Source organism: Spermophilus citellus (assembly GCF_964194105.1).
Source record: "Spermophilus citellus genome assembly, chromosome: 7".
Taxonomy (NCBI): domain Eukaryota; kingdom Metazoa; phylum Chordata; class Mammalia; order Rodentia; family Sciuridae; genus Spermophilus; species Spermophilus citellus.
The window spans coordinates 29,665,187-29,690,970 of NC_138188.1; the positions used below are offsets into that span (position 1 = coordinate 29,665,187).

The 25,784-nt window shown below is 39.2% G+C and overlaps 1 protein-coding gene across 1 annotated transcript in view; it reads right to left on the minus strand.

Moving 5' to 3' along the window:
• Positions 1 to 25,784, minus strand: part of CPNE4 (copine 4) — a 450,966-nt gene that overhangs the window by 96,895 nt on the left and 328,287 nt on the right. The window contains exon 7 of the mRNA XM_081301802.1: positions 24,945 to 25,034. Coding sequence (XP_081157928.1) covers positions 24,945 to 25,034 — 90 coding nt within the window. The remainder of the gene's footprint in view (positions 1 to 24,944; positions 25,035 to 25,784) is intronic.

Consider the following 25,784-nt stretch of genomic DNA (forward strand, 5'->3'; position numbering starts at 1 on the left):
GGTATAGCTGTCAGAATCAATGAAGAAAGTAAGTAATCAAATTCACTTATTATCACAAACCAATTTTGTAGCACTTCAGCCAGCAAAACAATTCTAAGGACAATTAAACTTGGTTCTCTGGTTATGGGGCCGGTAATATTTGATAATTCCAAAGTCAGTTCTTATCGGTTTACTTCCATTCTTGAGGTGAATATTTTAGATGGGATACATATGATTACCTCTGTGTTAAACCTACTCAGACCTTCAATACTGTTTTTCTTGAGCCTGATAACACCTTATGACTGGAAGTGAGAATAAAACATAGAAGGCAAAGGTAAAACACTGTCCTTTCTGAATTCTGTGACTATATGAGAAACTGAGACTGTTAAAAAGAGACTGTTTTTGAGTTTTGTGTCATGGCTTCATAAGCTGAAATCATCCTAAGTCAAAAAATAAGGGGAGTTGGTATCTTTTATTTTTGGTCTAGGAAATTACTGGACACTTAGAAATATCTGGAAAAATCAACAGACAACTATCAAATGACACTCGGGGCAATTGCATATAAGCTTTTAAGGTTCAAATTCTTTGATTGATAGCTCATCCTTTGGAAAAACTTGACAGTGACAGCTCTTCAAAGAATGATTTATTGTTCAGTCATGAAGAGAAAAAATGAATTTCTGTTTTTGGAATACAGATTTCTCTTGAAGAATTCTTATTTGTATTTTCCATGATTTCTCTTAAATTAAGATCCAGTAACCTTTCCCCATTTAAAATGGATTATTGAAGAACTGAAGTTGTCAAAAGTCTAAGAAAGCCTGTGGGTCTTAGAATGATGTAACACTCCTAACTTTGTCAAAATATCCTCATAATTGATTCAGACACAATTACACTTGCACTGGCTCCTAAAGTACCCCCATCAATTTTAGAAGGCCTATTCTAGATCACCAACCTAAGTTTTCTAAATATTCCTCTAAGGTGTACAAACACATTTCCACTGCATGAATTGTTGTGTAAGATATTAGATCAATATATCTAGACCTGTGTTATACAATATGATAGCCACCAGCCACGTGTAAATTTAAATGCTTATTTGAATGTGAAATCATTAAAATTAAATAGAATTTAAAACTCTGTTCCTGTCTTACCACTAGCCATGTTTCCAATACTCAGTATCTACACCTGTCTAGTGGCTACCCTACTGGACAGCACCAATGCTGAACATTCTGCAGAGTGCACAAAAGAACATGACAGAAAGTTCTACTGGGAAGTGTTTCCCATCAATCTAATATGATGCATAAAGAGTAAATGGCGTTTCTACCTCATAAACCCTATGATATTTTAGGGTATTACTTATTTATAACCCTATGATAGTTGAAATATTATTCGAGTTTGGGTAGAAAACACAAATATCTTGGAAGACCAGAAAGGTAACATGTATGTGCAAAGCATCTCAGTGTAAGATTAGAAAGAAGCTTGATGTCTCTGCTGAATTGGAGTCTATAATACACATGCAACATCCAGAGAAATACCTCCTGCATCTGGAATTTTCTCTCCTGGATCCTGCATTTTAAAGACAGGCCTGTGACAACACTTTGCTTTATTTAAATAAAACCTTAGACCTTAGAAAGTGTTAATTTTCCTTGTCTTCCAGGTAAAACAAAAGACTTGAAATTCAAACCTACTTGCAAAATCCAAAAATGATTTCATGCATTAGTGGCCATTTAATGGCTTTATGAAATCAAGGTACACACTGTGGCATAGTCTGTCCAGTTGATTCTCAATCATTAGTATGCATCAAAATTCAAGCAGGAGGCTTGAACTCCTGCTTTGGTAGGTGTTGGGTAGAGTGATATTTCTACCAAATGTGATATTTCTACCAAGTTCCTAGGTGATGCTGACACTGCTAGCTATAGGTTTGAGAAATAATAATGAATGTAGTTGTTATTATTTCTTTTTCAACTTAGGCCATTTTCTGTGCCTGGTTTTTAGGTGTGAATCATATTTATGCTCTTGAGAGAAGAAGACATTCAGGTAAGGAATAAAAGATCCCAGTGTCAGGTTTCTCCTCTGAGCCTTAGGAGAATAGAAGAGGCCTAAGGATCTTATGGACTCTAGACAAAAATTATCAGAAGCTTCAGCAGGGCATAATCAGAAAGGTGAAGGAAAGCTGGGTGCAATCTAAAGCCTTGATGGCTTTCTAATAATGGGCAGAAGCAAAGAAACAGCAAGCCATTATTCTAGCTTTAGATAATTCAATTGCAATCAATAAAAGACAGTTTTCAGATAAGGAAGAAGAGACCCAGAGTAACACTAACCAGAAAGCCTCTGATGAATTGAGAGAGATGCTGGAGGTACCAAATGATGTCTGCTTAGAGGAGAAAATGGGAAAGTAGAAGATCGAAATCATTCTGGGGAGAAGTTCTCCAAGCGGAAATGACAAAACATGTATTCAATTGTATTTCTGTTATTGCCTCTATCTATCTGCAATGTCCAGACCAATGGGACTAGGTCTTCAGAACTAAGATCTGGAGTTGATCTATTCAGAAGCCCCTCTTGGTTACAAATTACAGTTAACATCTCCTCGTCTTTTAGATGGAGCCATTTATTCTTGGAAACCCTGATACTTATTTTAGGAGTGGCCCATGTTTAGAGAATACACTTGTATTTTACTTCATTGGTGTCTGGCCCACAAAGTATTTTAATGAATCTATCATACAATATGATAAGTTAGCTCCTGCTTCTCTGCTCCTTAATGTGTGCTGAGTATGTTGCCTGCCTTTCATGGTGGTCCAGAGAAGGATCTTCCCTCGAGACATATGAATTTTAAAAGATCCAAAGTTTCACGTATACAGCCTTGCTAAAAGTACATAACGAATTCATGTTTCATTCTCTGAAGTCTCAACATCGTGGCACATGCCTGGCTGCCAAACTCTGGGGCCCTGACTATGAAGAAAGCACTTTTGAGACAACAGATTCCTAACAGAAAACCAAAGTGCTTTTTAGACTTTCTTTCTTACTTTAAAAAAAAAAAATGTCATTGAGAGGTGGGAGCGGGCAGGCATTGCCATCTTTGTTTTGTAGGTTGTACAATTTAAGCAAAGGAAAGATTTTTTTTTTTTTAAAAAATATAGTCACATAGAAGAGTTTTAGAATTGTGAGAGGAACTCACATCTTGACCTTGGAGAGAGAGTCAGGAAGCTCAAGGACTGCCCCCGAAAGGCCTTTCTTTCCAACAGTTGCAGGTTATCCAATTTCTGATGCAGAGGTCACTTTGTACAGAAAGTGGTTAGAATCTCACTATATGTGACTCACTCAGGACACAAACCCTGGGAAAAGGTGAAAAGCTATAAACAAATAGAAAGAAAACTAATAGGGAATCTGTCATTGTGTATCAGTCTGGGGTATTGAAAGGTTCTGATTACATTTCTCATAAAACATATAATACTCCAAGAGGAAATGTTCCACAGGGTTTTTCCCCCTTTCACATCATACAATATGATAATATATTTCTTACTGTAAAATGAATCAATAGGAAAATAATTTTTTGATAACTTTCACATGGAAACCACCTATTCCATCAAACAAAGAAAATTCCTTCCCTTATATATTACCAAAGAAGAAAAATTCACAAGGTAAAATTCTGTCCTTAGGAAACCTCTCTTCAGAAAATCTCTTCCATATTACCATTTGATCTGGCTATCCCACTCCTTGGTTTATATCCAAAGGACATAACAGCAGCATATTACATGATGCAGCTGCATCAATGTTTATATTCACAATAGCTACACTATGGAACCAACCTAGATGCCCTTCAACAGATGAATGGATAAAGAAACTGTGGTATATATACATAATGGAATATCACTCAGCCTTAAAGAAGGATGAAATTATGGCATTTGCAAGTACATGAATGGAGTTGGAGAATATCATGCTAAACAAAATAAGCCAATCTCCAAAAACTAAAGGCCAAATGTTTTTCTCTAATATGTGAATGCTAATCCATAATGGGAGGGATGGCTAGGGAAAAATGGAGGAACTTTGGATTGGGCTGAGGGGAGAGAGGGGAGGGAAAGGGGTATGGGGGTGGAAAAGATGGTGGAATGAGATGGACATTATTACCCTACGTACATGGATGATTGCACGAATGGTGTGACTCTGCATTGTGTACAGCCAGAGGAATAAGAAGTTGCATTCTATTTGTGTACAATGAGTTAGAATGCATTCTACTTTCATGTATAACTAATTAGAACAAATTAAAAAAATCAAACAAAATCCTCCTCCATGTCTCCTAGGTCCAACAGATGTCATAGGGCTAAATTTAGAGTCCTACTGAAGATAGTCACAGTGGATACAACACTAGGAACCCATCTCAACTTGGGGCCATTACTAGTCTTTGAAATTTTCATTAGCAATTTGGAGCCAAAGTTAATGGATGGATTGAACAAAAAGACACGCATGAGCATGTCAAGGTGAAGAAAGTGATGGGCAGCCACCTGGATGCCATCTCTGGGCTCCATTGCTGCTTGGGAATATCTTTGTTATCTTGGAAATCATTGTTGATGATGCAGAGCTTTGGTCCACAGATGGCAGGTAACTAAAAGATGCTCAGTTAGCAGCTGCTTAAATATTTGAAATGGAGATGGTTCTCAAATTCTGGTTTTGATCCCTGATTATAATTTCTTCGTGTGAATGATTGAGGCTGTCTTAGAAGGAGTGAGGGATGAATGAGAGAATGAATAAATGAATGAACTCATCCTGTGAAATACAGGCTTATTATTATTATGATTATTTCCACTTGCTTAATGTACAAAGCAAAGCTTCTGGAGAGTGATAGTAAACTTTGGCCCAGTCGTGTGTAAGTAGGTGGTAGAACCAGAGGCAAGTGCTGCCTGCTGGCCTACCATTCTAGTTTGGCAAAGAAAAAAAAACAATCTAAGTAGAGTAAAAGGGCAGCTAGTTTGGCTAGAGTGGAAGCCCAGCATTTTCCTCCCCAACTCTGTGTTCCTGGGGTTGGGTTGGTGATGGGTTTTCAAATCCCAGAACCTGGAAACATATGCACAAGAGATGCTAGGATGGCTGTGCCCAAGTGAAAAATTGATTTACACAAAAGCAGCAGCATTGGCACACAGGTCCCCTGCAGAATGAAAGGTAGGTCATATCGAATGGCCTTTCTAAACTCCAAGCTCCCATTAATATTGAGTCATTCAACTGTTTGCACTCTCTAGTCCAGTATCTTCACATCCCTGACAGATGGTTCTCACACATATGACTCCTAACAGCTATGCACAGAATCTACCGTCACTACTGAAAAGATGCAGGTGCATTCAGGAATAGCATGTATGGAAACCCAGCAGAAAAATCTTGTTCCCAGGTGGGGAGGCACCAGCAGGAGAGGAGATCCACTAGAATTAGTTTTGTATTGTGGTATACTCTGTGGCAAGTTGATTGCAACAAAGACAAAGCTAGAACTTTCTTTATTCTCTGGTCCAGACTGGGGTTCAAGTACTTTTCCTTTTAGTTTTAACAGTGGAATCCAGGGAAGGTTGCTTAATCCTACTGAATCTCACTTCCTCACTCTCAAAATGGGTACAAATATAACAGTTGTTACAGGGTTTGGGGGAGGATGAAATGTGAGAATTTTTTGGTGGGTAAAGTGCTGAGAGAGTGCCTAGCTCCTGGTAGGTGTTCAAATTCTTTCATTAGAAACAAAGGTGGAGGTGGATCTCCTAAAACTCAAAGGGAGATCAGTAGAGGAAAGGGATCTAGGGGTGGGATGTGGGGAGGGAGTGGGGAAAAGCTGGGGATTGATTTTGGCTTAATTCTATTGTTATATTATGTGCATGCACAAATATGCAACAACAAATTCCCATCAATATGTACAACTATAATGCACCAAAAAAATGAGGAAGAAAATCTTTTCTAATAATTTTTTTTATTAGAAAATAAAATTTGTAAAACCAACTGGGCACAAAAGACCATCCACTGGGTATTCATGTCATTGCTAGATGACAATTTACCATGGAAGAATATTCATCTGTTATCTCACAATTTCTGAAGGTCGGGAAGTTGGGGCATCCCTTACCTGAGTCTTCTGTTCAGGGTCTCACAAAGCTGAAATCTAGTTGTTGGCTCCTGGATTATCACCTGCATGCTTCACTAGGGAAGGATCTGCTTTCAACCTCCCTCAGGTTTTTGGCTGTAGTGTTCACTGCAGCTTGTTTCTTAAAATTGAGCAGCAGTGCAGCAGAATCTGCTGGTTAGAGTCTCTGACTTTAGGGAAGGCATAGGTTCCCTTTTAAAGGGCTTACAGGATTAGGTCAGGTCCGCCAATATAATGTCTCTTGGATTAAATGAAAGTCTATTCATTAGAGACCTTATTTACATCTTCACCTTCACTCTCAAAGGTAACATAAACACAATAAGAATGATATTCCATCTTTGTCAAATCTACAGCTAGAAGGTCATAGGTCCTGCCCAAACTCAAAGGGAAGGAATTACACAAAGACAGATATTGCAAGGTGGGAATCATGAGAGCATTAGGGGAGTGCATGCCACAATTGTGAGGAAGAAAGAAATTATTAGCACTTTCATTTATATTCATTGTTACTGTATCTTTTAGATATTCTATTACTGTGTCAAATTTAAAATATACAAGCAATGTAGAAATATACAATAAAATACTGGAATCCATTCTAAGCAATGACTCTCTTGTCATTGACTACTTTCTCATTTTTTTTAGATTAATTTTAAATTTTTATTGCTGCATTATGTCTATATATAACACTGAGATTCATTATGCCATATTTGTACATGCACATAAAGACAATTCAATCAATCACATTCCCCAGCATCTTTCTTTCCCACCTTCTCTTCCCACTTCTGCAAGTTATTTATGAAATCCTGTGCAAAGTGCTCAATCTATCTCTCCCTTCCTTCATCTGTAAAGTGGGAATAACCATTCCTGCCCTGACTACTTCCTAGGTGAGGCTGGGAAGAGGAAATGTTGGAAAGTGCTAGGAAATGAGCAGAGTACATACAACATAGGTAGAAAAGCAAAAGCATTTTTTTATGCCATGATACATGAGCTTTCTTATTTTTTTTTGCATACAATTCTTAATACACCTTTATACCACCATTCATTATATCTGTGTTTGTATATAAGGTATGTTGACACCAAATTCACATTGAAACCCTAAATGTTAACAGCTTAAGCTGACCATTCATTATGCAAAAGCATTTTTGATCATTTTTAAAAGCAAGAAAGAGCTCTCAGCTGGGGAATGGCATATGCCTGTAATCCCAGCAGCTCAGGAGGCTAAGGCAGGAGGATAACAAGTTCAAAGCCACGCTCAGCTGAAGCAAGGCGCTAAGCAACTCATTGAGTCTCTAAATAAAATGCAAAATAGGGCTGGGGATGTGGTTCAGTGGTCAAGTATCCCTGAGTTCAATCCCCAAGAGCCCCCCTCCCCCATAAAAAGAGTTAAAGGACTCTCTAAGGTACCTTCTCCTTTCTGCCTTTACATAATTTCTCCCACATAGATGCAGCATCCTCCTGAGATATTTAAAACACTTCAAGGCTCCTGGGCTTTTGTAACAACTCTTGAGGTTCCTGTCTGCCGGCTGTTCACTGCTGAGGGCACTTCACCTGAAACACCAGGGTTGCTAGGAAGCCACTGGAAGGTGGTTGGCACTTCTCCTCTTTCCAGTCCTTCATTCACTGAGGAAGGTTGATATAGAAAATCTGCTATTTGTTTTTCCTGTCTTGGAACTTGGATTGAACCTGCTTCCCCACTGAGCCTTGGCATCAAAATGTAGCTAATAATGTGGTCTGATGGAAGGGCCATGGGGTTTTGGGACACTTTTAGGAGGAATCCTGTGGACTTTAGAGTCAACCAGATTTGGGTTTCAGGTTGTATCCCCAAGAGGTTTGCGAATTTTTCAGGAGCTTATTCAACACTCTCTCGGCTTCTTATTTGTTAATTTTGTTGTGTGGGTTAGAGGGGTTAGAATGTGGGGAAATGCCTGGCATAGTTTCTGGCATACAGCAGGGGTAGACTAATGGCTTGATGCTCTTTTCCCTCTGTAAATCCAGATTCAAGTCTTGTTCTGATTGCTAATCAGCCACAGGTCCCCGGAAAGTCATTTCTCTTTTCTGGTTCTCTGCTTTTATTTTTCCCTTGGGGAAGATAAAGTCTTTGGAATCCCTTAAGGATTCTATCATGTGATTCTAAGAAATCCTAGGCTTCCCATCCCAGAACCACTGTACACAGTGGCACAGGATCTGGGAGAACCCTCACAGGCTCCCCAAGTTGTCTTGCCCAACTCAAGAGTGAGGATTGGTAACATCATGCCTAGTTCACTTGTTTTAAAGAACAGCTGATGAATCATTTGGCATGTGTTTTGCAAAGAACTTAGATGCTATAGCTACAGTCCCAAATATATACTTAATAACTGTGTGGTATAAGATGTCCTTGCAAAATGAACAACATGGGAATGTGGTGTGTGACAAACTCATTTTAGAAAAATAATGGAATTTAAAGGGATGGAAGCCTTTCTGTTTGAGTTCATATCACTGAGAACTCACTCTATTGCCAGGTTGCTTTAAGCCTACAAAGACACTAGAATTTAAGAGATGATAAGCCAAATTGATCCATTGTCTATTTCCTATCTTTGTTCAGTGTCACCATACAAAAATAGAATATGCTTGCCCATCACCAGGAAAACCCACTGGGACTTTAAAAATAGTTGTTTCAATTTTGAATGTTTAAGAACTAAAAAGTTCTAAGCAAATGTTACAAACTGGCACACATATTAAAAATGTGTGTGAGAATTTTAAACGAGTGTATTCTTTTTTCCTTATTGCGAATGTAGCACATCATTAAGGAAGAAAATTTAAAAAGCAATCTTAAAAAATAAGGAGCTTTATGATTTTACCACTGAGAAACATATACTGTCACATTACACACGTGAGCACTTACATGTATGTCTGCACACAATTTTGCCATCTACTTACTGATTCTTACATTTATTCCCCAGCTCAGCTCTCTCCTCTGAGAGTCAAATTCATGTAGCCAACTGCCATGTTTTCCAGCTGTCCTGATTGGCTTAGGACTGAGTGGCATCCTCAGACTTGGGACTTCCAGTGCTGAATGTGACATAATCCTGGGCCAGTGTGCCCACTGAATAGTCCATGAGTGCCTTAAACTCAGTAAGTACAAAACTAAACTCATCTTTCCCATCCCAAATTTCCTGCTCCTTCAGTGGTCTCATCTTGAGGTATAGTACCATCTTCCATCCATGTGACCAAGCCAAGACTCAAGGACTAATTCTTGAATCTTTCCTCTTTCTCTCTCTCTATACAACAGGCAAGCTGGTACCAAATTCTGGTCATCCCTGGCTAGTTTACTGCTATGACTTCTAACTGAATCTCTTTCTTCACTCAGTCATATTCTCATTCAATCCAAGTTCCATGAAACATGCAGAGTATCAATCCCTAGGATTCCAACATCATCCCATCACTTTTCTGCAAAGAACCCATCAGTGAATCCTGCTACTCTTGGGATAAAAATCTAAGCTCCTTAGCATGACCCGTGAGGCTCTCTTCACCTTACAAGTTTTGTCATCTCTTGTCCTTTCCTGAAGCCTCTTTCCCAACATATTAAAATGCCACCACATTGAACCTATTAATCACAAATTTCTAGGCCTTTGCACATGCTTTCCAGAACCTAGTTCAGATCTCCTAGGAAGGCTACTTTGAAGCCAACACACATATTCTAAGAAGTTTATGTGACTTACACATCAGAAGAATTTGGAGGACTAGTTGGCTGAAAAAAGTCTTAGGAAACTTACTGGAAACTCTTGTTTCAGTCTGGCTGGTTGCCTTTTTAATACTCTTAAGAAAAATATCCCAGCAAGGAGGCCAGCTGTGGTGGCACACACCTATAATCCCAGCTACTGGGGAGGCTGAGGCAGGAGGACCTCCAGTGTGAGGAAGTAACACAGCAACCCTGTCTCTTGTAGGAAAAGTAATGGGGCTGTAGCTGTAGCTCAGTAGTAGAGCACATACTCACGGACTTCAGTTCAACATCATCCTGTCCCTGCCCCCACCCCCAAATCCCAAGGGATTATTTTTTCTCAGTCTTTAAATTAAGCAGTGGTCCTTCACGTTGACTGCACATTAGAATCACCTTGGCAGCTTTTCAGTTTATCTGATGCTTTGCCCCTTTATCCAGAAATTATGTTTGTTTGAGGTGGGGTCTAGGAATAAATATTTTTAAATGTATCCTAGTGGGAGAACCACTGCAAAGCAACAGCATGATATTTTGATAGCCATGTTTCTGAATTGTGCCTTTCTTTCCCTCTTAGTCCAAATTCAGGAAGAGACAACAAGGCATTTTAACCCTTCACTCCCAACAAAGAGGAAGAGATTAAAGATCCAATTCAGTAAAGTAGTGGTTCTTACCCAGGGACAATTCCACCCTTGGGGACCTTTGGAAGTATGTGGAGACATTTTGGGTTGTAACACCTGGGAGATGCTGCTCTCCACAGGTAGATAGAAGCTCACTAAATGTGCTACCCTGCACAGGGATGTCACTGATGGTCCTAGGATGCACAGGCCCGTTCCCAACCCTTGGCCCCAGCTATTGCAAAGAATTATCCAACTGGAAATGTCACCAGTGTTGGGGTTGAGGAGTGCTGATGGAGACATGACTCCAAAGCTGCCTTCTAGCTTTAAAATACATTTGTCAATGACTAGCTGGGGAAGGGTCCTTGAACAATACGTGAGACTGAAGTGAAGCGGGCAGATGAATGTTGGTTTTGGAAAGAAAGAAAGAGTGGACACAGACATAAAGAAAGGCTCAGGTGGAGGTGGGTACGCTGAAGGAAACATGCTGTGGAGGTTGTCTCTTGACCAGTTCTCTAGTAGTCATTCTCTAACATCATCTCTGGACCAGCAGCATCAGAAGCATCTGAGAACGTGTTAGGAATGCCAATCCTCAGGCCTCCCCCTAGATCGACTGCGTCATAGACTCCAGGGATGGGATCCAGCAGTCTGTGTTTCCACAAGCCCTCCAGGTGGTTCTGATGTTGCTGAAATGGACAAGACCGTACTCGATCACGTGCGGACCTTATCTCAATGTCTGTTGTGGTTTGGCACATTTAATGCCCTCAGGAGTCACTTTCATTATTGGGAGTAGCAGGGTTGAGGGAACTGTAATCAGAGAGTTTATGGAGAGAGCCAGCTGGTCTTGCAGGGGAAATGAGCTGGAGGTAATGCTTCCTGACAAGTCCATTTAGTGATTTTTATTCTTTCATGGGATAGCTGTCATAAAGTGTTTTAAATGCCAGTGCAATCAGGCATGGGGTGGTCAACAACAGCAATGCCGGGCACAGATTTTATAGCCAAGGGAAAGGCAAGGGGGGCGGGGATGTAAGTCAATTGCTGAAAAAGTTCTGAGGATCAGAATCTAAGAGGATGGCCCTTTCTTTCCTCACACACTTGGAGACTTAATTGAATCCTGTTTGTCTCACTCACCACCACCACCCCCCGCCCCCACCTCCCTCTCCTGATTTATTCCTTTGAAAATCTCATGGCTTAAAGGTAAGCTGGGATTTATCATTCTTAGCCCTGGACTTGGTCCCTGCTTCTTTCAGAGACTTGAATTCAAAGGAATTCAAGTACCAACCTAGGAACTCGTGCCAGTGAAATTCGAGGAACTTGACATTTGGAAAGTCCACACAGCTGCTTTCTCTCCCATTTCTTTTCTGAGAAAAATTTAGTTGCCCTTTGTCCTCTGAAATCTCTGCTGTGAAAGCCAGCTATGGCCGAGATTCTGTTTCTTCTTTTTGTGACTATCCTTCTGGCCCCTCACTCCCAAAGGAGTTTTTTTTTTTTTTTTTCCATGTTGGCTTCTTCCCATCAAGACTTTCCCCTTCTTTCCTTTCTTTATTGTAACCTGGGGTTGGTGGAGAGAAATAAAATTTGATCAAAGGGGAAAAAAAAAACTGTTAGGAGGGGATATGATGAGAAAGAGGCTCAATGGGAGTTGAATAAGCTAATTAGAAAACACAGCAATGAGGAAAATAAAGATTCTATGATTAATTTAGACCTGCCTTAAATGAAAGAAGGTGTCCCAGCCAATAGTGATGTGATGGAAATATTAACCTAATGAGTAGATCATTATATGCAAGGGTAAGAATAAATAGAAGAGAGGGATATTTTTCTAGGGGTCCAAATTACCAAAACCTGGTAGGATGTCTTCCATAAGATCTGACTGATTTAACTGTAGGCATCTGCACATATCCATCCATCCATCCATCCATCCATCCATCCTCTCAACAGTTATTTATTAAGAAGCTATAACGTATATAACAAGCACTGTAGGAGCTAAAGATGTACAGGTGACTTCGATCGGGTAATTTCTTTCCCTTGGACCTTGGAACTTATATTTCAGAATATAAGGAACTCATATTTCAGAAGAGGAGACAAACCATAACTTGTATTTCAGAAGAGGAAACAAACCATAAACATGTAAGCAAATAAACAAGATGATTTGCAGATGATGGTAAGCACCATGAGGGAGATTAAGAGGGTGGTAACTTGGAGAAGAACTGGAGAAATGTAAGCATGAACGAACTTTGGGAAGACATCTCTGAGTGGCTGAGTTTTGAGCTGACAATCTGAAGGTTAATAATTTGCCAACTTTGCAGAGATAGGGAGAAGGTATAGGGATAGGAACTTCTAGCAGCATCTAGAAATGTGAACTGAGTGGGCTACTTGAGCCTGCTAAGAAAATTATCCATAACCTGGAATTCATTCCACGAGTAAAACTGCAAGTCCTTTAATGTCACACTGAAGTTGTGATTCACAGGACCTCCCAGTGATGATATATTTTCCTGCTAGAGTGTAACATTGCTTTGTTCTGCTATTTTCCATTTATTAATGAAAAGCTCAGACTCTGTAATATCATACATGTTAAACTATATGTTTGTATATGTATATGGGTATATAATGTAATGGTTTTTGTCTGATATCAAAGATAACCCTGAAGTTTATAGTTTGTTGCCTTGAAGGACAGGAACCAGGTTTGTATCTAGAAATCTTAGTCTTATTTAAAAGAAGAAATGACTACATAGACTGAATGCTCTTGGAGAACAGTTTTATCATCTCATTGGTTTTCTAAGTAGCTAATGAGTTGGATAAAATTTTTGACACATGTTCATTTGGTAGCTCAGTGAGAGTCATGCTTTTTAACTTTTTGAGAGTCATACTGTGACAAGACTAACCACAGCACAACTCGGGAGTCTAGAGTCCACAATTAGCTTTAATGAATCCATGAAGTCCTAGAATTTTCTGCATTTTTAAAAGAAAATATCTTATGAGCCTAATCTGACTCTCCAGACTTTTGAGATCCTGAGTCAAAACTGCTGACCAGAGTGGAATCTCTTGAGGCCCCTCATAGGCCCTTGCCCTGAAATGCCTACGCTCACCCAGGTAATGTTTTGGTTGCTAATTCTACTTCATTAGTATCCAGATACAGGAAGGGCTTCATGGTATGAAGCATGAGGATTATAGTTTTTGTCAAATCAATGTGAAGTGTATTGGCTTCCTGACTTGGGCCCCTGCTTCTTGCATGAATCAATTCTTTCAGGTCCCATCATGTTTGAGTGATGGACAGAGCTGAGTTTCTGTATTGGTAAGAAGCTAGAGACCAGGTCAGGTGAAAGAGGATCCTGACTGGAATCATCTAGCATGAGCAGCCCTGCAGGCCACTGGAGATGGCATCTCTCTATCTCTCGCTTTCCAGCCTTCAAACAATGTGGGGCAGAGGTGGGGGTGAGCATCACACTGTCTTCCCTTTATTGAAGATTGTCCAAAAAACATTTCTGCTCTTTTGTGGCAAGGTCAAGGTTACATAGAAGAAGGTAATTCACATAGTCTCAAAAAGCAAATAATTTCCTAAGAAGTCAACTGGCTCCTCCTTGACATTTGTTTCATGTACTTCACACAAACAAAACCCTGGCCTTTGGTAACCCCTTTCTGGAAGCCCTTTCTAGAAGCACTTTGCAGACAGATGGGGTCTCCTGAGGAGATGCTGATACCTCCTCCAGCTCCTGAGGAAGGCCTCTAGGTTGTTCTCCCAGCCACCAAAGAAAGGGTCATTTCTTCTGGCTTCAAGGACTCTCTGTTTTTAAAAGCTGAGCTTCTCATGTTCAGCTTTGAGGAGCTGAGAAAACTGTCTTCATGTTTTATTTGATGATGTTATTGAAAATAAATACTTTGCAGAAAGAGGTGTTCAGAATGGCTGCAGATTGGGATTTATTTTTTCAAGGACATTCCTGTGTAATGTTTAAAATTGCGGGAGGGAAGCTGCATGCTCTGCAAAAGTCAACTCAATGCAAAGGCCTCTTGAGAAGCCAACCCAGTTTGTTAAAAATCTTCCTATTGATAAGGCTAGGTTAAAAAAAAAAAAAAAACTTTTCAAAAGTGCAGAAATAAAAATCAAGATCTTGAGGCAATGTTTACAGTTTCAGTGTTAAAAATAATGAAGTAGTTCACGTAAACACAAGAAAGCAAAAAAAAAAAAAAGTTAATAAGTAAATTAAGATCAATCACATAGCCAGTGTCACCAGTTTGGGACATCATTTGAATGAAGCTCTGAGTCCTACTAGTTTGAGTTACTCTACAAAGCTGTATTAGGGGATTTTTCAAAATTTCTACTCAGGATATTCCTCCCTTTTATCATTAAACAACTTCATCCAACCCCCCCCCCACCAATTTTCCTGAAGCATCTTCCCAATAGCTAGTTACCTATCAATTTCCAGTGCAGAATTGGGCCACAACTAGGTTAAATAATGTGAGGAAACTGCTTCCAGTCACAACTATGGAGATTTGTTAGGATGCATGTTCTCTCTACAGGGGAGATAACCATCTAAATGATAAGAGGACCCTCATTTCTACTTTCATCTAGAGAGTTCCCCAGGGCACTAACTAACTAAGTACCCAAGACTGACAGGCAGACTCTGTCTTGACTCTCAAAAACACAACATGATTGTAGACAAATTTCACAATAAAATAGTTTGTCCAGGTTGTGCTACCTCTACTATGCTCTTTGGTCATAACGATGGGTCCAAGAAGGACCTGTCCCTCTTCCCACAAGGATTTCTGAAACCAGGGAACTGAGAATCAGAAGTAATCTCTCAGGAGCTGCCGTACCCCTATCCTAGGTTACTGAGAGAGCAGGGGCCATCAGACATATGGCCACCAGACTGAGACAGAAGTCATACATTCCTTTAGGTCAACGACAGGTAGCTTCACAAGAGGAGTTTTGAAGTCATATTAACAGGAAGAAGATTTTTCTTTATTTACTTTTTTATGGTGGTAAAAAAGTACAGAACATAGAATTTACCATTTTAGCCATTCTTGTGTACAGCTCTGTGGCATTCAATGTGTTCAACAGTGTGTGGAAACATTACCATACCTATTACCAGAACTTTCCATGTTCCTCGAATCTGTTTTGTTTTGGTTTTCCTTTCTGGGCATCCAAATAGACTAAATGCCCCAGTTCCACTTGCAGCTATGTGGCTTTGTGACTGATTTCTCCTCACTGGAATATAGGCAGCAATGCCAAAGCTGTTTGCAGCTAAAACTTCTCGAGAGGCCCTCCCCCATATTGCTCCCTTGGGCCTGTAGGATGTAAATCAAAATGAGACCCTAAGGTATGGATGAGACAGAAGATAAAAGCAAGCTGGGTTCTATAATTGCTTCATAAAGGAGAGGCAGGCATTGATTTGGAAATTTTGCCTTGGATTGTTATATAAGCCACAAACAAACTTCTATTACAGAGGGCTCTTTTCTTTTCTTTTTTTTTCCCAACAGCAGAATGGTTTAATTTACAATAATTATATGGTTCAATGAGGAAATTTAAGCAAAGTGCCTTGCCCAGTTCCTGATACCTGGTAAAAGCTCAGTAAATATAGTTCAGAGCAAAGACAATGGAGCATGAGAGTCCTGGGTTTAAAGTCTGACTGTGCTAACTTAGCTGTGTAATCCTAAGCAATTTTCTAAAATTTGAATTCTTGTAAAATAAGGAGATAATATTAATGAAAAAGAAAGAATTATTAAAACGAAGAGAATGTGTAGTTTTCCCTCTCGGTTCAGAAGCCTCCTTGGTTCCTGCATGATTGAACATTCTTTAAGTTGGTCTGCTCTTCCACTAGGCAATATTGAACCCAGATTTCAGGAGAGGCGGCCTGCTGGACTCCGGGGTGCCATTTACTTAAGTGGAGTCAAGAATTCCTGTGCCATGGTTGACCCAATAGACAGACACTCTGCTGAGTCTGCAATCCGCTTGTAAATTCCTGCACATTTAAGCAGAGTGAACTATGGACAGGCAGCCCTTGATTCCAGAAAATTGAAAAGAAAGCCCTTGAATTTCAATAGATCTCAAGAAAACTTAAGAAGACCATAAACCATCCAATTTTCCCCCCTCACAATTATAAGGTAGCAGAGAGGAAAGTAAAATTGCTTTCAATTGTTCTCTATTACAGGTGTTTCGAGTAATACCAGAAATAGTTGGTAATGGACTCCTCAATTCCAACTGTCTGTATTTTGCACCAAGAATTGGCAATTGTTGAAATAACCTAAGGGTTATCTAATGATGGAAGCCCCTTCTATGAATCTGGGGGATGATGGGGTTGAACTGAGGTTGCTGTCAGGGATTGAGATCTGGGGGTTGGAACTGGGATGGGGTTTCTTCCTTTTCAAACAGAAAGAACCAGAAGGTTTGTCAGAGAAAATCAGCACAAAAGAGGAAGGAAACGGACATAGCAATTAAGTCTAAGTGATCAGAGACAAGATTATAGACACATAGGGATCCAGGAGTTAAGAATCATATGGGGCTGGGAGTAACGAGGACAAGGTCCAAGGCAAACGCTAAGAACACACTTGAGGAGTCAAATCCACTTGGCAGTTGTGTGTCAGTCTGGTTCAGAGAGTCCAAACCCAAAACCATGCATTTGTGGAGAAAATATGATTTCATTTCAAGAGGGCTTGGTCACACCTAGGAAGGGAAAGACATGGAGAGCTGAATGTAATTAAAGGAGAAAGGCTAAAGATTTTATATTAGGGCAAGAACAGAGCATGTGTGTGCACACACACACGCGCGCGCACACACACACACACACACACACACACACACTCTTAACTTTGCAGTAGGTGGCCACAAAAAGAAAAAAAAAAAAAAGATGCTAAACTACTTAAGGAAAGTACCAGCACCAAGTTGGTTAGGTCTGCAGAATCAGTAAGAGAACAGTATTGCTCAATGCATGCAAACAGCTTGCACCAGGCTTGTTTATATGAGTTGTTAAGAAGAGGATGCCAGGGTCACTGGTTTGGGGTTCTGATTTAATAGGGCCCTTTTCTGATTGGCCAGGTGTCCAACTTTGGGAGTGTCAGAAGGCAACTCATGCAAATGGCTATTTTAAGACAGTCAGGTATGGCAGCCCAAGAAGGAGGGCAGGAGGATAAGCAAGATAAATGGTGAGTGAAAATGTCATTTGTTGATTGCTAACTTGTATTGGTGTCTCCTCTTGCCCGTTTATTAGCTTCTGGGTTATACTTGCTTCTATTTGGCTGTAGGGAGCTGCTTCTCCTTCCGTTCTGCTACTTCCTTCTGCCTGGTGGTGTCTTATTTGTGCCCACTCCACCATAACCTCAGTTAATAATGAGGGCCTCTCCCCTGCATGAGGAATAGGAGCGAGTGGACACAGAAGCAACTGTTCCCTGCCATCTTAGTTCCCTCTTCAAGGTACCTGGCTTCCATCAACCCTCCAGAGAGGATGCCAGGTGGACTCTGTATAGGGGAGTCAGCAAGTTACCTATGTGGTTTGCATGTTAGAGGAGGATATGAAAATGGCCCTGTAATATATGTGATGAAATGGTCTCAGGGTCTTATATAGTGTTCTGGCAGAAATTTTCCCCCCAGTACTGGGCACAATTAGGGAAAGAATCAATGCTTACTAATGGTGCCCTCCCACCTTCTCTTCTATAAGAACCCCCACCCCAATCTGGAAGAATCTATTCTAAACGTCAGCATTGCATCCTAAAAATATGTACTGGTTATTAACAATGTGTTGATCAAATCAAAGGAAATGATTAAGACCATATTTCATTCAGTCTAAGAGGTACAGCTTTCTAATGAAGCATACATTGATAAGAAAGCATCATGTTCCTTTTATTGATAGCACTTTTTCCTTTAGTTTCATCAGATAATTAATAGTGTTTCAGGCTTTCTGAATTATGTTACATATAGACAATTTTTCTCTGTTAAGTGTTAATATGGTAGTAAATAAAACATTTTGGTTGAAAGAGTTATAGGATATGCTTATCAGGATGACATTATTTTCTAGAAAATGAAATATAACAAAATTAAGGTGGCACAACCTGATAAAAGAGCATTAAATCTGGATTTTTTGACAATGTGGGTTTTTAAGTCCCAGTTTCCTAATCTGTAAAATGAAGATAATGAAACTTACCTCACAGTGTGGTTAGAAGTAAATGAAATCATGATTTTGATAAACACTTTATTAACTTGGACATTAACTCTAATATGTAATTTCATTAGATTGTTAACATTAAATGTAACACTAAATATATTTATAAAGTTTTAGAAGACATTTTGCCTGGGGTGATTTGTTTACAGGGTTGCCATAACAAATGAGAATCCTCTCTGAATGTTTAAGGTATTTAAGTGTGTCTATATCTAATTGAAGGAATGTCAGGCTTGGTAGACATGGATGAGAAAACCATGAACTCTGACACCTTCAGAATTACTTTATAAAACTATTCTCTGTCATCATAGGATTTTATACTTCATTGGCAAATAAGACAAAGATGCCCTCTATCTCTACAACTGCTTAACATGCTATTGGGTGTACTCGCCCACGTGATTAGAGAAGAGGAATAACTACAGCCACAAGAGATAAGTAAGTAGGGGAAAAAAAACTATCTCTATTTTCAGATAATGTGATTGTATATTTGAAAAGAGCCCCAAGTTAATACAAAAATTATGATAAACAATAAGAGAACTTGATGAAAGAGCAGTTTAAGAAAACAAAAATCGATGGCCTTTATGTAAGCAAACAATAGTTAGTTAGAGGGTCTAATGGAAGACTCCTTTTATAATAGAAGAACAAATAAATAAACAAATAACCAGCCATAAGCTTAAACATAAATGTTCTAAACCTGTAAGAGAGAGAAATCAAGCATTCTTGCAACATGCAAAAGGACACTTAGACAAATGGAAAGACACACTATGTTTGGGGTAGAAAGACAGTATAAAAATAGCAAATTCTGCCTATTTTACCAATTTAATGCAATCCATATAAAAATATCATCAGGTCTTTTTTTTTCTAGATAAGATTTTTATAAAGCTAAATAGATATAAGAAACAGGTCAAATATCCAGGAAATGCTTAGAAGACAAGGAACACAGAAGTGAAAGGAACTAGTTTTACCAAGTATTAAAATGCACTATAAGATGATTACCAACAAGAAAAGGAATAGAAGGTGGAAGGATCAGAAATGGAAGATAACTTTCCTAAATATGCTTTGTTTTGTAGTTTTGACATTGGAACCACATTACCATTTGTTTTATAATTATAAAAAATTTAAATTGAAGAAAAATTGCCCCTAAAGGAAAAACAAAATGAAAGAAATGAATCTGACAGTTCTGTGGGCCAGAATATGACCTATGGGAAGGAATTATTTCAAGATACATTAAAACATGAGTCAGTATCTGTAGAAAGATATATGCTATGGAGAAAATTGCAAAATTTCATAATTCATGAATTTCAAAAATTCATTCCTTAAAGCAAAGAAACTATTAAACACTTATATTAGGTTTATGTCAAGAGAACTCAAGGGTCAACTTAAAGGGGTTTTCATTGGTCAAATAAGGAACAATTCAATAATTCAGAGAAATAATAACTGAAATAGATTGAAACACTCATGTGAAAAAAAATAAACCTATGAATTCTTAATAATACTAAAGGCACTCTTGCCAGAAGACAGACCCTGAATATGATCAAGTTGCAACTGCCATTTTTAGGAAACAGAGATTGTGAGAAATGCTACAGGACAAACCAACATGGTTTCTTCATTAACAAAACTGCAGGGGAAAAAAAAATTAAAAGAGGGACAGACAATGAACCAACTAAAAAAAGACTTCAGAGACATTTCATTCAGATTCAGTGACAGGATCTTGTTTAAATCCTAATTTAAAACAAACAAACAAAAAAACAAACAGAAGTATCTAATGTAAGTCACATTATCAAAACTGTATTAGTCAAGGTCCTCATAGTAATGCTTGAGTCTTCAGATTGCTAACAGAAATAAGGTTTCTTCAGCTTCAAATTATCCAATATGGCGTCCACAATATTGGATAATTCCAAATTTTTCTCTCCATTCTAGTAGAGTTCATTGGGTTACAGGATCAGTGTCAATACCAAATATCTATTGTTAGGTCACAAAAATTCCAGGAGCTTTGTTCCAGAACTTAAATCACAAACAAGTAAAAATGCAAGAGTTGAGTCAGGCATGTTGGAGCACGTCTGTAATCCCAGCAGCTCAGGAGGCTGAGGCAGGAGGATTTCGAGGTCAAAGGCAGACTCAGCAACAGCCAGGTGCTAAGCAATTCAGTGAGACCCTGTCTCTAATAAAATACAAAATAGGCTGGGGATGTGGCTCAGTGGTCAAGTGCTCCTGAGTTCAATCCCTGGTACCAAAACAAAACAAAACAAAACAAAAAACCAACAACAACAATGCAAGAGTTGAAATACTTTCTAGTATGGAGACTTAGAAAACTCATTAACTTCTTACTACTATTGTTTCTTGCAGTTCATTTTTCCCCCCTGTTTTCTTTCTCACTGCTAAGTTCTGGTAGTTAACTATTGAATGGTTTTCAGTGTCATTTGTTTGAGACAGTTGCTGAGATTTTCGTAGCCAGGCTTACTGACAGTTGAATATTGGACCTTGGATGCAGGATTTAGAATACATGTATATTCTAGGATGCTTATGAATTATAAAGCTATATATTTGTTATAAACATTCTGGTTTTCTGTGTTTGGAAACATGTTTTTCTTACTTTCTTTAAAGATTCATAATTCATGAATTTCAAAAATTCATTCCTTAAAGCAAAGAAACTATTAAACACTTATATTAGGTTTATGTCAAGAGAACTCAAGGGTCTTTTTGAGTGTTTAATTTTTAAATATAAATGTTATGTATTTTAAAGATAAAAAACAAAAAAGAAAAACAAATAAAACCAATTATTTAATAAATGAGAGAGTTGGGCAAATCTAAATAATGGCAGAATTTAAGGATGTATATTTAATATTTTCAGGCATGATAATGGTTTTGAGGCTATGTTTATAGAGAGATTCTTTATCCTTTAGCAATATGTACTGAAGCACTTTCAGGTGAGACTTGTTCCAAAATGATCCAGTGGTGGAGAGAGAGATGGGGAAGTGACCACTGAGGGGAGCAGGTGACATAAAACTGGCCCTGATTCAGAGCTGCTGCAGTGTGTGATAAGAGAGGTGGCATCATACTATCTTCCTACTTTCATGTGTGTTTAAGTGTTTCCTTAATAAATAAGTTAAAGATCAATTTTGGAAAAAGTTACTTGGATATTTTTGTTTTGTTTTGTTTTCCCATAAAAGAGAAGTACACAATGAAATTACAACAAAAAGTTCTCTAAACTGGGTGTTCGTGTGTATCTTGAATGAATGGAAATTTTTAAAGATACCAAGCCTTGTTGGAACAAAAGCCTAATTGTTAGAATTTTGCTAAGATTTACCAACTACCTTGACAGAGGGTTTTTAAGAAATTTTGTGTCTGGGCTGGGGTTGTGGCTCAGAGATGAAGCACCAGACGAGCATGTGTGAGGCACTGGGTTTGATCCTCAGCACCACATTAAAAAAATAAAATAAAGATATTGTGTCCACCTAAAACTAAAAAATAAATATTAAAAAAATTCATTTTCTAATTTTTTGGGGGTGGGAGATGTTGCAGAAGAATGATACCTACATAGACAGAGTGCTGCCTGACAGTATGTACCACTTCATTTTGGAGAAGGCCTTAGGAGAATTTCACTGTTGTCTTTGTAACAAAATAATCAATAAATACAAATAAAGGGTTATACAGGAGTGTATTTTGTCTTGTGGAAAAGGTGGTTATTTTGAGCAGGTGAGTGACAATATCGGCTTTGTGGCTTGGTAAACACCAGTATACCCGTGATTATGGGTGCCTCCTCCTCAGAAGAGCCCCATTGACCTCTCTCTGCCTCTCTTGATCCTCCATACATTAATTGCAGAAAAAGCTACTGGATATTGAGTTGGGCCAAGCACTGTGCTAGACGCCTGGATATGTAGTGCACAAAGTCGAGTCTACCCTCAAGGAGCAAACTGGAAAGAACCAATTATCACTGGGGACATAGAGAGGTATGTGGGCCTTAGGCAATGGATGGGTTGTAATGAAAGGAGCAAGAGTTTACTCCAGGGTTTCTCAAAGGGTGCTCCTAGACCAGCAGTATTAGCACGACCTGGGAACTTGTCAGAAATGCAGATTCTCAGGTCCACAGTGGGCCTCTTGAATTAGAAACCAGGGGGTGAAGCAAAGTATTTTAGAAAGTCCTCCAAGTAATTTGGATGCATCATAAATTGGAAAGCCATTGGTCTATGCCAGTGGTTCTTAATTGAAAATGATTTTACCCTCTGGGGAACATTTATTTAGTAATGTCTGAATACACTTTGGGTTGTCAAACTGTGCGGGTATTTGCCAGAGTGTCTGTGTGTGTGTGTCAGGGGGTAAAATACTACTGGCATCTAGTAGCCAGGGATGCTGCTAAACAAATCCAACACACAGGACAGCCCTGAACAGCAAAATCCAAAATGTCAATAGTGTAGCTGTTGAGAAAGTCTGATCGATCCTTCCTTCCTCCCTGTCTTTTGTTTCCTTCCATTCCTCCCTTTCGTTCTTCCTCTCTCAGTCTTTATTTATGCCTTTCTGCTCTTTCTGTCTCTCTGCTTATCTGCTCATTGTCCCACTTATCCATCCATGATCTTTACTGTCCCTTGTTCCCATAGAGACATTAAAGTATTCAAAAGGCTGCCAAGCACTCCTTTTATATTTTTATTCATTCAGATACAGAAAAGCACAGATCACAGGTGATAATTTCCATGCCATGCCTGGAGCTGTAGCTCTCGGCCATCTTGCATAGGAACTTCCACCCGAAACCCCAACAGCCAGGGATTCTGATTTTTTGAAATGAAACAGTTTTCAGCAGGAGTTGAGTCTTGAGCTACCTTGGCTCCGACAGGAGACATCAGATAGAATGGACTTGCTCCTCAGGAAGATGGAAGTCAATGTGTCCACTGAGAGTTCAACCCAGAAGGGGTTCACACACAATGGGTTCAAACAAAGACATATAAAGTCACCTCAAAGAGGCGAGGACTGACCAACCAGATGAGATTCTAACCTGACGGAAACGTGGACAAATCAAAAGAACTTTATCCATCAGAACAAGGTCTGATGGGGTGAAAGGAGTGAGGAGAATGTAAAGTTACAAAGGCAATCATCTCACCCTTTCTTGGGAACAGGTCCCCTTAAAGGTCAACATGAATGTTTACTCTGCCTGATGGACCGTTATTCCCATAGTGGAGGTAGATGCCCTGGCTTTCAGAATGTGAAGTCATTGATAGACTCAATTATCTAGCATCCTTGTCTGGGCTTTGGGCTCTAAGTGTCACCTTCTGACAACTGTCTTCCCTATGGTTCACCCACAACAAAATGTCTGGTGAAGCCAATTGACTGCTGAGTCTGCTTGATAGTCATGTTTGGCACTGAACATTAATCAACTGGTCTTTCTGGTTCATAGGCACCAGTCTCCAGTGAGTTACTTAATCATCCTGAACTGATAGTATCAACTGTGGGACATTAGAAGCATGGAGGTTCTGGGCTTCCAAGGTAACCAGACCATGGACCTTATGGGGGAATATCTCCTGGAATCTGTTTCTGGCATTCGGTCCTTTATTTTATTTTATTTATTTATTTTGATTTTTTTTTTTGGTAATTCCTAACCTTCCCAATGCATTTTTTCTTCCAAATTTTGCATTCCCACAGGGCTCAAAAAACATTTTTTTTTAATTTTGGAAAAATGGCCATAATACTTTTCAGCTCCTCCCATCAAGAGGAGGAGTCTATCTTCCTCAGCTTTGAATCTGGAATAGCCACATGACCCCCTTTGGTTTATGGACTATAGAGAAAGTGACCTATATAAGTTCTGAGCCTAAGTTTTCAAGAGGTCTTGCGGCTTCTGTTTTTGCTTTTTGGAACCCAGAGGTCACTGCATTATAAGTCCAAGCTAGCCTGAAGAATGATGAGAGCTGTATGGCCCCATCATCCACTAGTCATTTCAGATGACAACCAGCCAACCTTTAGAAGCAGAGCCAGCCTGCTCATGGGTAGCAAATGCCTCAGAGACTCCAAGCGAGAACCACCTGAGAACCACTTAGATCAGTTCAGTCTAATTTGCCAAAGCACAGAATCATAAGCTAAACAAATGACTTTATTTTAAACCACTAAATTGTGGAGTAGCATGTTATGGAAATATTTTTTTTCATAACTCCCAATTATAGCCAGAAGTTATTGTCACAGTTTTATTTCTGAGAAGCCATAGGTTTTTATCTCTGGATGTACCACAACTAGGATTTATTTTATTAGTTCATTGTATAAGCCTCAATGACTTTAACAGAAGAAATACTCTCTCTTTCTTCCACTAAGATGCACAAAGGTGGAAGCATTGAATGAATGACTCAGAAAATTTGGGGTTTGTCAACATTTCTATGAGGAGAAAGAGGAAAGTTATTATTTTAAAATTCACATTTCTTGGATAGATTTCTGACCTTCAGCCGGCGATCTGGATCTCCACTGCATAGAGAGTTTACTGATACTTTGAATGATTTCCAGGCTGGGCTTAAGTTATTCATCACAACCTGGGAAAACAAAGAGAGGCATGGTGAAGGAGGGGAGAACACGAGTGACATTTTTACATTTCAACATAAAAAACTGCTGGAGAAACCACTGTGAGGCTTATGAAAAGAACAACTGTCTGGCACAGGTGCCTTAAGGGAAACTTGGAGTAGTGAACCTTTTAAGGGTGCTCACTAAGCAGGTCATTTTGGGCAGCACTCCTCTGGTCACTGGCCTGGATGTTTCATGAATAATGACAATCATGTCATCCAGCATTTAGATACTGAGGATGATCCCTTCCATATCAAAAGGACTGTAATTAAGGAAGTGAGGCTGCTTCTGACCATTGATAAAGGGCCTTCTGTTCTATAGGACTGTCAGGACTGTAGCATACAGTTCTTTCTCTTGGTGTCAGCAGAGGTAAAGACTTGGTAAAGGTGAAGGGTGTGCAGAACAAGTCTACTGCTAAAGAATTGGACGATGTTTGAGTCACGTCAGATTGTAAGAGAAGTTTCTAGAAGAAAAATTCTAGGAACATTCTGACATAGCTCATCACCATCTCAACTAGAATGTACTGGAAAGGCACAACCAGGCAGCTCTTCAGATTACAAAGTCTATAACATAGTAAAATTATTTTAAAATTAATCATGAACTTGGCCAAATCCTTCCCAAGAGCTCATAAAAACAAAGTTGTATCCTGCCATCATGGTGGTACAAACAATTCAGTTTGGTTCAGCATGCAAAAGGGCCTGCTCTGTATTGTCTACTCTCGG